General features: G+C 35.4%; 1 protein-coding gene across 1 annotated transcript; it reads left to right on the forward strand.

Annotated features, from left to right (window-relative positions):
- The first annotated feature begins 1,247 nt into the window (after positions 1–1,247).
- On the forward strand, positions 1,248–7,052 carry LOC101822538 (prolactin-2A1-like). The gene is made up of 5 exons (XM_005066274.2): positions 1,248–1,278; positions 3,119–3,294; positions 4,687–4,794; positions 5,827–6,006; positions 6,782–7,052. The coding sequence occupies exons 1-5, from the start codon at positions 1,248–1,250 to the stop codon at positions 6,971–6,973; spliced, it is 687 nt and encodes a 228-aa protein (XP_005066331.1). The 3' UTR covers positions 6,974–7,052.
- The last annotated feature ends 8,581 nt before the right edge of the window (positions 7,053–15,633 follow it).

The raw sequence follows: 15,633 nt of genomic DNA on the forward strand, positions 1-15,633 counted from the left end.
AATACCAGACCTTTGATTATTCTCATAACCCTCTGCAAGTGTTCCACTGTATAAAGATACCATCTACTACTGCAAAGATTTCAAAGGCCATGTGCAAGCAAAAATGGCAGTTAATTTGAAGGGAGTAACTTGCCATGTTTTGAAGAAGTGTAAGTAAAACCACAAAGTTACTGAAATATCCCATGGTCCAGTCACTAGCTTCTTAGGAGCTATACAACAGCAAGGCCCTATTCACTATGTATGTAATCAACTAGTGTCAGGGGATTAGATGTAATCAGTGCTAAGTACAAGAGACTATAGAATGAGATGCCAAAGTCATGATTGCCTGGTGTGCATAAATCTAACTGAGTTACAGGTAGATCTGATGGTGATATTTGACTTCCATAGTACCAGACAGAAGTACATTGGCTACTGCCAGAAAATATCACTAAGGAACCTATTCAGCCAAGGTTAATGACATTACCAAGCCAAGAGGATGTATAGACTTACCTAACAGTGGTACAGCTATTATAAAGGCAGAGAAATATGTTTGGATTTAAGTCTAATTTCATGGATATAACCCATGTTTGTTTACTGTAAATATGGCTGAAAGGCTGTAAATGTGGGTATTATAGACTCCAACTCGACTGTGGCAGAAATTTTTTCCTACAACAAATGTAATTGCTTAACAAAAATACTTCTAAACATTTGTATCTGACCATAGAATATGCTTTTATGTGCCTACTGTGTTAAGGCAAATATTACATAATCTTCCATAAATATTGGGAAAGACTCACAAGATTAAATTGCAAAACATATTTCTTTATTTGCCTTCTTCCCAGTGCTCCAAAAAACAATGCAATCGATATTTTGACACATCTAAGGTTCAGGGAAAATTTCAGAAATAGTATCTAAAATACATAAGAACATGAAAGTAATGAACACTTTGGGCAAAGTAAGCAATTCACAAGAGTTTACCATTGTGATTTGCAATGTAATTTGGACTTCAATCACATACTTAGAATAAAGTAAACAATGCAGTTATACGCAGGTTAATCATCATGGAAATTAGGCTGTATACAGCACCTGAGGGGGAGAGTCAAGGTATCCTCAACTTGGATTTGCATATTACTTCCTCCTTCCCCAGGCAATACACAGCCTTGGGGATAGAGTGAAGCACTATATAGGAGGCAAAATTAACTGAAGGTAGACTGTAGTGGTGAAGATTTCTTGAGTCAGTAGTTGTGCTGTTGTGGGACTCCTCAAAGATGCAGCTATCTTTAACTTTTCCAGGTCTCTGTAAGTAGCTTTTCACTAATGTTCTTTCAAATGACAACCTTATGCATTGCATTGTTTTGCAAAACTGGCTTGGACCATTTCATTTTTTTGTTTGTTTGTTTTTGGTGCTATTGTTTCTTTTTGGTCTTATCGTTCTCAAGTTTAATGAGACTCTTTAGAGCAGAGCTGTCCTTAATTCAACTAATGCTCCTACAATAATTCTTCTCCAGAATTCCTCCAGTTGACCTTAAATATTCCATTATTTAAAATTTAAAAATTAAACAGGTTTGTTCATGTTTTTTGCAGTTGCATTTGTGGGGTTTTTTTAGTTATTGTTGCGTGTGTTATTCTTCTCATATATGCAGTTAATGGAAATTTGCCCACTACCTACCCAGGGAAGCAAAGTCAGGAGGAGCTGAGAAATGTTTTCTAATTATTTCTATAGAAAACAATTGCACAGTGAACTGTTGCATATAGGTTCTGACAGACAAGTCTTTCCTGGAGACATCCAGCAATGGCTAGAATCATTTGTGCACTGCCTTAGTTGACCTAAGTAGAAAAGAAGAATAGCACCTGTGTCTAGTGGCAAAGACCTGCAGTTGAGTCTGTTGAACCATGAGTGTTGAAGAGAGTTCCAGAACACAGGATGATCCACCTCATAGAGCAAAACATGTAAACATTGATATTTCCAGCCAGAGTAAGACAACAAGACTGGATACAATTTATTACAACTACAGAAGGAATAGTGTAACATGTTCTTGCTTCTGGGTCTTGCTTGACTTGAATGAACTTAATCATCTTTTCAGTTTTCTTGATGTAGTATATAAAGGTAGCAGATGTGGCTTTATCCAGCTTCGATAATTTCAGCCAAGCAAAGTCCTTTAATACAAAGGACACTTTGCTAATATTTACCTTTATTTTCTTGAGAGTTTTCCCAAGCAAATTGAATTGTTAACATCCAAAACGTTCATAAAAGCAAAAAGCAAACTCTTGAAATTTATGAAGTTATAAGCCAAAATCATTAGCAACTTTTACTCCTCTTAGAATGTAAAAATCTTTCAGATGATAAATTAAAGCAATTCATATATGTTTATATTTATTTTACACATAAATATCTCTCATGCACAAAGTAGAGTTGGAAAACTCTCATGATTTTTGAAGTTTACTTATATACTGGGAATTATCCAAATAATTCTTATTTATTTTGAAAGGTTCCTGTTTACCTGTATACCACAGAATATTTTAACAGTTTTAGTTATTTTGAGTGTTTAGATTGTGTGCTTTCCATGTGTAAATCTTATTAAGTTTCTAAATTTCTGAAGTACATTTCCAATTGCATTTATCAAAGCTTCTGGGGATTGGGAGTTTTGTCAGACTGGTGTCATTGAAGATGTATTAACTTTCCATTTTTGTACATTGATGAGGATTCATAGTACTGAGATTATAAATTACCAATATGTTATGGTTCTTTTCTTCCCCTTTTTGAAAAATGAGTTGATCATGATACCAATCTAACTCATTACAAAACATTTCATGACTGCTACACAAAGTAAATAAAGGAGATAAAATCAACTTCTTAATGCCTGCATTATCAATGTGTAGCTGTGTAGAATGCTAACAACCTGCTACAACACAAAGCCTCAGGTGCTGTGCGAAGAGACACTCCTTTTTACAACATATGAATGTGCGAAAGTGTAATCCTCGAATTGAATACTCTCATTGGAAAATGTTCATCATTCTCACAAATTAAACCTAACAATTTATGCAAAGGAGGGCACTGTTAGCAAAGGTTTAAATTGATAATATCACTGTAGATAAACTCATATTACTAGATCTCAGAGTCATTATACTCCTTTAACAGGGACACTGCTTCTACTGCTGATGTCCAACCTGCTCCTATGGGAAGATGTGTCCTCATTACCCAGCTGTATAATACGAAATGGACGCTGCTTTTCTTCTCTGGAAGAAATGCTTAATCTAGCAGTCAGTTTGTCTCAGGACATAAATAAACAAGCATTTGAAATGTTCACTGAATTCGTAAGTACTGCCCACTGATTCATGACTTCCTACCAAACTCCTTTTCCATTGAAACTGTTAGGTTGTAGTATAGTCTACAGTGTAAAGCATTGTGATCCAAAGTTCAAACAAAACAGCTTCATAGGTAGAAAATAAAATTAGAGACTATGAGATTGTGAAACCAGAAATTAGGGCAATCTCATGAGATGTCAGATACTTGTCGAAATGTAACTTTAGTTTTCTTGAATTTTAAAACTTTATTTTAATTCATTTTCACGACAAAAATACACACAGACATGCTGAGGAAATGTTTGATTCTTTTTCATTGTATACGATTGTGATATTATTTGTAAACATTATTCAACTTTGTATTTCTCTTGCCTAATAAAAAAGAATAGTGACTCGCAAACATTAAACAAAGCTAGCAACACTGAGGCTATGTCAGGTGAATAAGAAAACTAATATTCAATCTTCATATTCACAAATGTAATTAATAATTTTAAGCTATTACAGACATGTGATTTAATACAAGGGGTCTGATGCAGGAAAGTAGATCAAGTATTCATGATGAAGGTATATTTAGGGCTTTGTGGTACGTGTTCTAATCCTGTTGAGGAGGTGACAAATGTGTAAGATGATGGACTTTTAAGAAGTTGACTCAATGTGAATGTTCTAGGTGACCCAACAGGAAATGTAAATAGCATAAACAATAATATGTCAAGAAATATTATGAATATATAGACTATGTAAGATTCCTCACATTTTCTTGACATATTATTGTCTGCCATTTACATTTATTGATGAGGTACCTAGAGCATTCAAAATCATCCTAAAAGTCCATTCAAGCTACCAAATATATCATTAATAGTGGTTTTGAATAGTAGATATTTTACACAAACGATGTAGAAATACATAAATATTTAACAAATAATTAAATATTGATTACCATGCAATAATCTATTAATTTCCTATTTTAATTGGCTCTTGATTTAATAGTTCACAGTATATTCTCCATAGGGTTTAACACTTGTTTTGACATAGTCAATACAATAGCTTTTTGTATTCCTAATGAACTAAATGAGCGATACTTGTGTAGATGACAATCAGGTATTTGCAAGTAAAGTTGTAACAAATTATATTTTTTTAAAAATTGGTACTTGGTAGCCTTGATAGTTTTTGTTGAATAGGAAAACTAAGAATAGTAAATAGGAGGGGTTTATAAAATTTGAAAATTGTATAGATAAAAAATAAGACTACAGATTTAATGTAAAATGTAGTTAAATGGTTCATTTCCTCATATATTAATTTCAGTTTTAATCTTTCAAAATGAAACATGTATCAAGTGTAATTAGTGTATTGATTCATTTAAACAATTTCCAGTCATCAAGTAATTATGGATTTTATAATTTCCAGAAAAATCAGTATGCTCAGAGCCATCAGCTCATCAACAAGAGCCTCAAAAAATGCCACACATCTTCTCTCGATCTTCCAAAACCCAGGAATAAAGCCCTGAAGACACATGTGAGTCTCTACAAATGGCATTTCTTTCTCCAAATCCACACACTGGCTTTACCATACTATAAGTTATTAGAGTCAGTTTATTGAGTATGATAGTCATATCTGCAAGAAATAGAGAAGTAATTAGCAATAAAGGAAATTTTACTATGTGGTTCAAAAAGTGTAAGGAATATCTGTCAAGTAACATTTAACAGATCTATAAATCATTTATGGAAAGGACCCTCGTTTAGTGCCAAACCTTAAGGATCTACATATTCTATAGAAAAAGTAAAATTATAATTGACATTCATGGTGTAGTACAGTAATATGGATTTATGTGATGACAATGTGTTTTTTTTAATGTGTTGATAATGGACCTTGTGTTGACAGCTCTAAACATTACTAATTCATTCACCATGTCTTCTTGGTACGTCTGGTTTTACTTATGTTTCTGATCCTAAGTGTTGATTCCTAACTGATTCTTCTGCCTTTACCCATGTCAGCTAAATGAGTACAGTTAACATTTAAAAATGTTTCACAGTGTGTAACCATTCCCACTTCATGCTGACAAGGCTACATATAGTGCAAGTATCCATTAATTCCTAATCCTTATCATATCATGCTCTGATTTCCTGCCATAAATAATCTCATTGTAATTTAAATTGAACGTTATTGTTTATCCTTACACAACCCCATACTTAGAATGCATATTCCAGGTGTTACTTAATAGTAAACATTCTATATCTCCAGAACTCTTATTAAAATAATGATGAATTAAATAAGGAAAGTGGGGAAAATGGAGCTGAGAATACATTTAATAAAAGGTACTACTTTGCTAACAATATTAAAATGCTCTGCTGCCATTTCTGAATTCAATCCACTCAAGTTTTACACCACAAGATCAATGGTAATATTTCATATCTTTAAAAACAAATATTTTAAATATACACATGAGTAACAAAGAGCTTATTTCATCATTTTGAATAGAAACTGTCTGTGTATAACACTGATGTTTTTCACTTGTTTTAATATGATTGTTCAAATATGATTACCTAGCCAGTCGTCCTACTGAAATTAGTGGAAAGCTTATTGGCCGCCTGGAAAGACCCTCTGTACCATCTAGTGAAAGAAATGCCTTCCTTGGGAGATGTGCCTGCTACTATCCTCTCAAAAGCCAGAGAGATTGAGCAAAAGAACACTGGACTCCTGGAGGGGATCAGGAGTCTTCTAAGCCAGGTGAGCAGTCCCTTTACTTTTCTTAATAGACGAGGTAACCAGGGCAAGGAGAATTGAGTTCTGAAAAATGTCTCTTTACAAGAGAGAACTGAAGACATTGAAATGTATCACCCAAACACGCTATTAAAGGGGAGAACGGTACTTCTAACTATCTGAAGGATGCTTCACTCATAATTTCACTTCCTAGGGAACTCAGAAGAAAACATCTGCTCATCATTTATGTTGGGACATGAACCTTTGTAGTCCAAAAGTCATTCACATGGGCACATGGGCAGATAACTTAGCATGGTTATCCCTTGAATATGCTCATCTTAAATGGCCAAGGGCATGGGTCACTGAATCTCAGGTTTGGGTTGTATACATTATATGAAGGATTGATTTGGTCAAAGGCAAGAAAGGTTAACATCACAATATAAGATCCTATTTAGAAAAAAAAAGGGCAATTCAGGATCTGTATTGAAGATGGGTAATACTACTAAGAAATTGAATGGACACTGGATCTTTCCTTGTTCTTTTCTCAAATCCATGTCTGAAATCAAGTAAGTACCTGTCAGTCCATCCTAAAACTTCTGCAAGACTTAATTTATCATGCAGAAAATGCATATATCTATTTGTCACACTTTTGGTACCTTGATAAAATTCTCATGAAAAAACATAGGTTTAGCTGAGGTAAACAATCGTTACTCTCCTCAAGTATTCATCCCACATTTTAAAAAGTTATGCATCCCTAAAATACTAAAATAGAACTGATTGCTAACTCTCCTTTGATGATTAGGTTCCAAGTAGAAATGACGGAAATGAGAACTACCCTGCCTGGTCTGGGCTTGCATCCTTGAAGTCCAACAATGAAGACGTTCGCCAGTTTGCATTTTATAATCTGATCCACTGTGCAGGCAAAAATGCTCAAAAGGTTGAAACTGCTCTCAAGATCGTGAAGTGTAAAATATTAAAACAAAAAACCTGCTAATCTCTTTCTATTACATCTCTTTCTGACATGCTGCTCGATGATAGGTTGATGTAAAACTTGTTTAATTTTTCTATTTTGATTGCATGCTGGTATGATGGTTGTCTTCTTTTAAATTAAAAATGGACTCCATATATAAGAATGTCTGAGAAGCCAATTCGTCACAATTGCTCTGCTTCGTTTAATTTTTAAATAACTATATTCATGCAATTAAATGTTCCCATGAAATATTTCACAAATAACACAAGTTAGGCATGTGACTATGATATTTCTTTTTTTAAATAAAATTTATTTAAATTAGAAACAATCTTATTTTACATATCAATCCCAGTTTCCTATCCCTCCTATTCCCCCACCCATTCCCCATCCATTCCCCAGAGAGGGTGAGGCCTTCCATGAGGGTTCATCAAAATCTGTTAAGTCATTTGGTGCTGAGCCTAGGCTCCCCACTCTGTATCTAGGCTAAGAGAGTATCCTTCCATGGAAAATGGACTCCAGAAGTTATGTTGTGTACTAGGAATATATCCTGGTTCCACTGCCAGGTACCAATAGACTGGCCAATGCTCCTAACACACACACAGATTCATGGGGCCTGTCTTGGTCACATGTTGGTTCCCCAACTGACAGACTAATCCAAGAGTTCCCTCTTGCTCAGGTCAGCTGTTTCTGTGGGTTTTCCCAGCATGGTCTTGACCCCTTTGCCACTCCTCCCTCTTTGAAACTGGATTCCAGGAGTTTGGTTCAGTGCTTGACTGTGGATCTTTGCTTCTGCTTCTGCTTCCAGCTACTGGATGAAGGCTGTAGGATGACATTTATATTTCAAAGCTAATTTAACCATTAGGGAATATCAAAGTGTATAAAGTCATTAGGCTCTAAGGGAGACACTTTTGCCATAATATTTTTTATTATTATTATTTTAATTTTAAATAGCTTGTTTTACATGTAAATCCCAGATCCCTCTCCTTCCCCTCCTCCCGCATCCCCCACCATCCACCCAGCCTACCACCCTATTGCCATTTCCTTCCAGATAGGGGATATCTAGAGTCTGTCATTTCACTCAGGGCAGGGTCCAGACACTCCCCTAAGAGTTCAGGCTGAGAGAGCATCCCTCTTTGTGTTATGGACACACTATGTCTGTTTGTATGCCAGGGATAAACACTGATCCACTGCTCAGGGCCCCATAGGTTTCCCAGGCCTCCTCACTGACTCTCACATTCAGGGAGTCTGGATCAGTCTCATGCTGGCTTCCCAGCTGTCGGTCTGGGGTCCAAGAGCTCTCCCCTGTTCAGATCAGCTGTCTCTGCTGGTTTTGCCAGCCAATTCTTTGCCAATTTGCTCACCGCTCCTCTCTCTCTGTCACTGCATTCCTTGGGTTCAGTTCAGTGTTTAACTGTGGGTGTTTGCCTCTGCTTCCATCAGTCACTGTATGAAGGCTCCAGGATGGTTATAGACATCAAGTTCATTATCTGGAATGAGCATTCGAGGTGGTCTCTCCACTATTGCTTAGCTTGCCAATCGGTGTCATCCCTTTAGATCACTAGAGGTTACACTGGTGCCTGATCTGTCTTCTAACCTATGATTCCCTATCCCCCTATTCTACCCCCCACTGAACCTTCCTGTTCCCCCATAACCTACTCTCTCTTCCCCTTCTCACCCTCTCTTCTTCCCAGAAGGGAGACATTTTTTACATCTCTCTATATTCAGACTGTTCCAAAACTTGGGATTCATAATGAAAGTATGCTGACTTTGCAACACAAGTGCAAGAGAACTAGGTCTCCCTAGCATTGTGATGATTTTTGGAAAACCTTAAGTATCTTAGGACACAAGTATAGAATGGTTCCTGATTTCTCTGCAACTGTCTTCAGACTGCTCCTCTGATTTCTGGTTGACTTAGCATCACCTCAATCACTGCTGTATGCTCTATTCACTGGGTATCTAAAGTCTTTTCTGGATGATACCCAATTTGACATCTTTTTCATACTATTTAGTATTTTCCTTTCATCCTCTACTGGCTAAAGATACATAACAAGCAATGAAAGGTCTACAGTTCCTAGGATGTTTATTTCCTTTCATTTTTTCCCATATTTCCATTCCAATAATTTTTTCAGTGAGTACATAAAGGATTAGAAGACAAACCAATTAAAAACCTCTAATTTATTGCATGACTAAGTTTATTGCTCACTAGACTAATGCCTATTACTGAAAAAAATTACTCCCATACATGTCAATGAACACTGGAAATAGATACAAACCACTATGTGGTTCATATATTAAGTGGAATTCTCTAATATTGCTAACAAGAAAGATGAGATATCATTTTCGAGAAAATGGATGCAATTGGAGATAATCACATTAAATTCATTAACTCAGTAATAAATAGGCAAGAATATGTTTGGTGATCTAAAATTTCACAAACTTAGGTAAACTACTGTGTTTTTAGAGTCCCAGAGGATTTATAAGTCAAAATGATATTCTCTATGGGAACAAAGTAAGCTATCATGATATGTATTAGAAAAATGAATTATATTGTAGAATGGGACAAAATGTCTCCAAAACATCTTTATACACTTGTGCTGAAATGGTCATATATAATCAAATAGACCTAAAGGGATAAGACTCTCATCCCCAACAAACATCACTTGCCAATAACTCCTCAGCAAGCCTGACATTTCAAAGTCTGTACATCCTCTCTTTCCTTTATCTTATGTAGAAGTGTTGTGTATAATGAAAGCTTCTCTGAATTCATATACACCTTATCTGTCTCGTGTCCATGGTATATCATTCCTCCCAATTTCCCAGACTTATTATTTTTTCCATTCTTCTCCCTAGGTATCCCCTCTGTATATTTTAATAAGATTTTATGGTTAAAGGTTTTTAGAGAACATGTTCAAAATCTTTAGTTTTATTTACCCCTTTCCACACTCCCTGTTCTGTCCTCTCCTGTCTGCCAATATATTCCAATTTTCCTGTCCTATTATTTCTCTTTCACCTATTTAATATTTGAATTGTATCCCACTTCCTTTAAATTATCTCCCATAGAAACTAATAGTTTTCTGACATGTATAGATACTCTAATTCAAATACAAAATCAACAATTCAAAGCTAGTGTCTACGTATGTGTTTCTTTCTGTGTTTGACTTACCTCATTGAGTATCAATGTAAAGGGTGGAGTTTCATCAAAAAGTTGAAAATATATCTTCCATGTGATTCAGCTATAGCATCCCTGAGTAATAATAAAAGGACTTATAGCCTACTCTAGAAATGCCTACACATCCATGTTCATTGCTGCTGTATTCACCCTAGCCATGAAATGTACACAACCTAGATGCCCATAAACTAATAAGGAAGAATGAAAGAGTTGTACATTTGCACAACAGACTACTACTCAATTGTTAAGAAAAATGAAATTAGCAGGCAAATGTCTGGAACTAGAAAATAATCATTCTGAGTGAGATTATCCAGACTCAGAAAAACAAATTTTCCACGTTTCATTGATATTATTTAGATTTGAATCTTTATATTTGTGTGTTTCATTTCAATACCTAGAGAAGTCTAGAAGTTAATAAGTAGTTATTATCAAGGATTGCTTGTAAGGGAGGGAGGATAGAACACAGTGGTATAAAAGATGAAGGGAAATAATGGAACATGAAGTGCTAAACTGGGTGGGAAATTGCAGGGCAACATGAGAGTGTAACATCTCTTATACCCCTGAATATTTACAGTCTATTGCTAATGCTACTAGTTACCCTGCAAAATTTACTGTGCTTTAAGACCTTATTGCTGAAGACATTGCATACCACAGGCAAAAAAAAACATGGAGAAATTAAGCTGGCACTATACTGGAAGCTGCTGCATGCCTACTATCTAGCTATCAAAGTACTGGAAGGTATTATACATGTTATAGAAAGAGAAAATTTCCAGTCTTACCCTTCTGTGATCCCTACCAGATATGGTAACAACTGGTCTTACGAAACATGCCAACTGGTACAATAGTGGCCTTAGTATCACAGGAGAAACCAGCAGCATTCTGATTAGATTTAATTTTATGAAATTCATATCTGGCATCATTATTGGCACAGGAATCTATGTTGAGTCAGGTCAAAGGTCTTAAGGAATGGTCTGTACATCATGAAATAGAAATGTGTTAAATGGAATGCGTGTAATTCATTATTATATCAATAGGCTAATACAAACTCAATCTCAATCAGAGAAATTTATTTTGCCATTGATAGTAATTAATACAGAGACCAACAACTAGCTGAGGTAAATAAAGTAAGAATGTATGGAATGCTTGACCCTAAGTTAGAATCTTAATCACATTCTCTCTCCATGAGGCTCAGGGATTTTTATAGATGAGAAAGCATAAATAATATAACAGGCAAATGCAATGATTCTCGACACAGCAGGACAGTGGTATGAATTCATAGCAGTTCTGCTATCATGCACAATCCTGTATAAGCTCAAGCAAGATCAAATCCCACTATGGAGAAGAGAAGGCAAAAGTCTTACCACTAGCCATGGGACTATTGACAATACAAAGTTGCTGATAGAGTCAGTTTTCCCTATGATTGCAGTCCTTGGTAATTCAAATATGTTCTAGTGGGAGACCACATATCCAAGAATATGTTTTTAAAAAATTAAATAAAACATTGGGTGAGTAGGTAGAAGAGGGGTAGATCAAGGAGAAACTGGATTAGCAAGTGTGGTAGCTTGAATGAGAATGGTCCTCATAGGTTCATGGATTTGAATACTTGGTCACCTAGGAGTGGAAGTATTTGAAAGGATTAGATATTACCTTGTTGGAGAAAGTATGTCAATTAGGGTGGTCTTTGAGGGTTCAAGAAACCTATTCCAAGCCCATAGTCTCTCTTCCTACTGCTTGTGGACTTGGATGCAGAACTTTCAACTACTTTTTCAGCATCATGACTGCCTTCATGTCACCATGCCCCCTGCCATTATGACAGTAGACTAAACCTCCGAAATGGTAAGCAAACCCCAATTTAATGTCTCTCTTTATAAGAGTTATCATGGTGATAGTGTCTCTTCAGCGCAATAAGACAGGAAGTAAATATGATGAAAAACACATATATGAAACTCTCAAAGAACATAGAGTCTTGTAGAAATCTCCATACAACCAAGGCAATTGCTAGGACATAGGGTTGCCTTCTGCAAACAGACAATGGGGCCTCATTGTCAAGCACAACTCAATAAACACAGAGAATTCAAAGAAGAGATAGTGCATACATGTATCACCCATTTCTATGTTCTAGAGCCTTTGGTGTGGGAAGGTACTCTGAAAGATTCTGAAAGAGAAACTTGGACACCCATACAGTGGCCTACATTCTATCCTACCTGCAAAATATTTCAGGGCAATGTTGGCACAGGACTATTGGCAGTAGCCAACCAGTCTCATGTGACATAGGGGCCACTCCATGAGAACAACCCATTTACAACAGTACCTTGGTAACAAAGAATGAGAAACTAGTAGCCCACAGATCTAGAATAAAAATGAACAATACTGGTATTCAAAAAAAGAACCAATGAAATGAATCCTAATGATATTTTGCTATTTTCATGGATTAGTGCTTTATTCAAAAATGCCTTATCTCATCATCAGAGAAGCTTCCTCTGTCAGCAGATGAGAATAGATGCAGAGACCCACATCCAGATGTTACATGGAAAGAGAGTTTAAATGGAAAGTCTCCACCAAATCCCTCCCCACAGAGTTCACAGAATCCTGAGGAAGAAGAGGCGTAATGACTTAAGAGCCATAGGGGATGCAGGACACCAATAGGACAAAGTTCTCTGAATTAACTAAGAAAGGCACATAATGACTTCATAGACACTGAAGCAATAACCACAGGGACTCTTTGTGTCTACAATAGGTCATATATTATGGGATTCCTGAATGTGAGAATGAGGGTGATTTTGAATATAGGTTCTGCAACAAGAGGACTCTTCTCCTCCTGTTGGAATTCTGTGTTCACCTTTGATATGATTGTTTTTGCTTCATCTTATTATATTTTATTTGGTCATACTTCTTGCTATCTCTTATATGCTTGCTCTTTTGTAATGAAAGACAGAAAGGAAATTAATCTGACTAGGAGAGGATGGAGGTAGGAACTTGGAGGAGAAAAAGTAGGAGAGACTATAATCAGAATACATTGTATGAAAAATAATCCATTTTCAATACAAGGAAAGAGAAAAAGAAATTATAACAATTAACACAAATGACTGAGGAGTATTTCAAATCTGATCAATATCATTGATCATCAGGGAAATGTAATTAAAAGGACTTTGAGTTTTCTATTACTCCAGCAGTCTGTATAGAACCGTCTAGTACTAAGATGATTAGAAGGGAGACTTTTCTGGTCAGTTTAAGAGTGATTTATTTATATCCTACAATCAAAGTATATAACAATAGATTCTTGGTATCTACTTATGATGGACAGCTAAGAGTAATGGCTATACATTCTATTGTTTTGAAGTGTCTCTAGGGCTTCTCTGACAGGTAGGTATCATGTATCAGGCATAGAGATTTCCAGTCAATAATCTATAACTTTGTGGAGCAATATTGTTCACTAATATGGCATACTTTTGTTCAAACTCATATCCAAATGTATTTTAATGAGTTTAAAAAGTAGTTGGCTTTCACTCGATTTTTTCATTTAATTAGTAGTCATTAACTTAACTTACCTCTCATTGACCCATATGGTCTGTCCCCATCCTCATTTAAATCACACATCACAATATTCTCCCTTATTTTCTCATATCACATGTTATGGTATACTATTCACTCACAGTTTTTTACTTGATTACAAGGATAAGATATTCTTAATTAGTATATTCATGCAGTTTCATTTTGATTAAAGGCTCCCATGGTACATTATTTCCTGATTTTCATCAATCCATTACCTTTGTAAATGTTCCTTCTCCCAGTATTCCCACTCTACTTTCATGTCACTTGTATTCTACTATCCTTTTCCGATGGCTCATTTGTAGTCTTCTAACATTCACATTTCATTCCTATATAACACACAGAGGAAAAAAAAGGAAGATTTGAAGCTATGCATTTCATGTGAGAGAAAATACACAGCATAATACTGAAGTACCAGAGGACTTCACTCAATACAATATGTTGCAATTCTACCACTTTATCTGTGCAGTTTTTAGTATTTCATTTTTCTTTACAGATAAAAATTCATTGTGTAAATGTATGGCATTTTCATTACCCATAATGCTATTCCTTTCTCTAAAGCTCATTATTTACCCTTACTTTTCCTGGTCACTTTTCATTTTCCTCATTTCTGTGGTACTTGAAGTTATATATGTACAGTTCAAGATTTGAGGCAAGAACCACAAGTGAAAGAGACCAAGTGGTGTTTGTCTTTCTGGATCAAGGTTATGCCATTCGATATATTAGTTTCATTAATTTCCAAGAAAACATCATGGAAATTGCTCATCTGTGTCTTTCTAGCTTAGTGACATCAAACACCAGAGGCTGAGAGAACAGTAATCAATGGTTTGAGCGTGAGATGAAGTCAATATTATCACAAAATGCCTTATTGTCATACTTTATTTCTGCTGTCAACTTAACAGAAAAACAGTGTCGCTAGTGAAGAGGAACCCTCAATTGAAGAGTTGAGCAGTTCATATTATCCCATAGTCATATATGTGAAGCATTATCTTTATTGCTATTTCATGGAGGAGGTCCAATCCACTATGTGTGCTGAAATCTCTAAGCAGATGTACCTGGACAGTTTAAGAAAGGTAACTGAGAAAGGCAAGGAACCAGTAAAGTAATAACTGGTTCTTCATGATTTCTGCTTGAACCTTCTGTCTTGAGATGCTTCTTTAGTTTACCTAATTACAGACAGTAGCCTGTCAGCTCAAAGAAACTTTTCTTCCCAAGTTGCTTTTGTTTGTTTTTTAATATAGCAAAGGAAAGCGAATTAAAAAACTTCATTAACCCAGAATAAATGTAAATGTAATATGATGCTAAAGAGATCTATTTCATACCTCTGCTCTAAGACACGTCATAGTGTTTGAAAATTTCATAGTACTCTGGGACAGCATAGTCATATAGCACTTGGATTGTCTGTCAATATACTCCAAATATTGACTGATAAATAGCCAATATCCCAGATAAGTAAGGCTCATAATATGTGAATAAGTAATTATAATAAATCATATAAATTGGCTTATGAACAAAATTGCCTTATCTTGTAAAAAGACACAGATAAAGCATTTGAAAAATTCCAGTATACTTTCATAATAAAAGTCCTAGAGAAGAGTGGACTGAAGCAAACATATATCAAATAGTAAAGACTATATATGACAAACCCATAGCCAATATTATTACAAATATAGAAAAACTGGAAGAAGATTTATTAAAAGTCAGGTACAAAACATTGCTATCTATCTTTCACACTCCTTTTCAATAGAGCAGAAGCAAATACACAAGACAAGAAAAATAAGGAATACAACTGGGGAAAGAAGTCTAATTACACATTTTTCATATGATAATATATTATACATAGCACATCCAAAAATTTAACCAGAAAATTTTCTAAAATGAGCTACAAAATAAAAAATTAATTTGGGAAAAAACAATAACCAATATATGCTGAGTGAGAGTCCATGGACAAATCTCCATTCCATGT

The sequence above is a fragment of the Mesocricetus auratus genome, unplaced genomic scaffold, assembly GCF_017639785.1.
Source record: "Mesocricetus auratus isolate SY011 unplaced genomic scaffold, BCM_Maur_2.0 Super-Scaffold_100013, whole genome shotgun sequence".
In the NCBI taxonomy this organism is placed as follows: domain Eukaryota; kingdom Metazoa; phylum Chordata; class Mammalia; order Rodentia; family Cricetidae; genus Mesocricetus; species Mesocricetus auratus.

Coding starts and splice junctions, on each gene's coding strand:
- LOC101822538 (XM_005066274.2), top strand. CDS start 1,248: ATGCAGCTATCTTTAACTTTTCCAGGTCTCT. Junction 1,279..3,118: donor TTTAACTTTTCCAGGTCTCT/GTAAGTAGCTTT, acceptor CTCCTTTAACAG/GGACACTGCTTCTACTGCTG. Junction 3,295..4,686: donor TTGAAATGTTCACTGAATTC/GTAAGTACTGCC, acceptor TATAATTTCCAG/AAAAATCAGTATGCTCAGAG.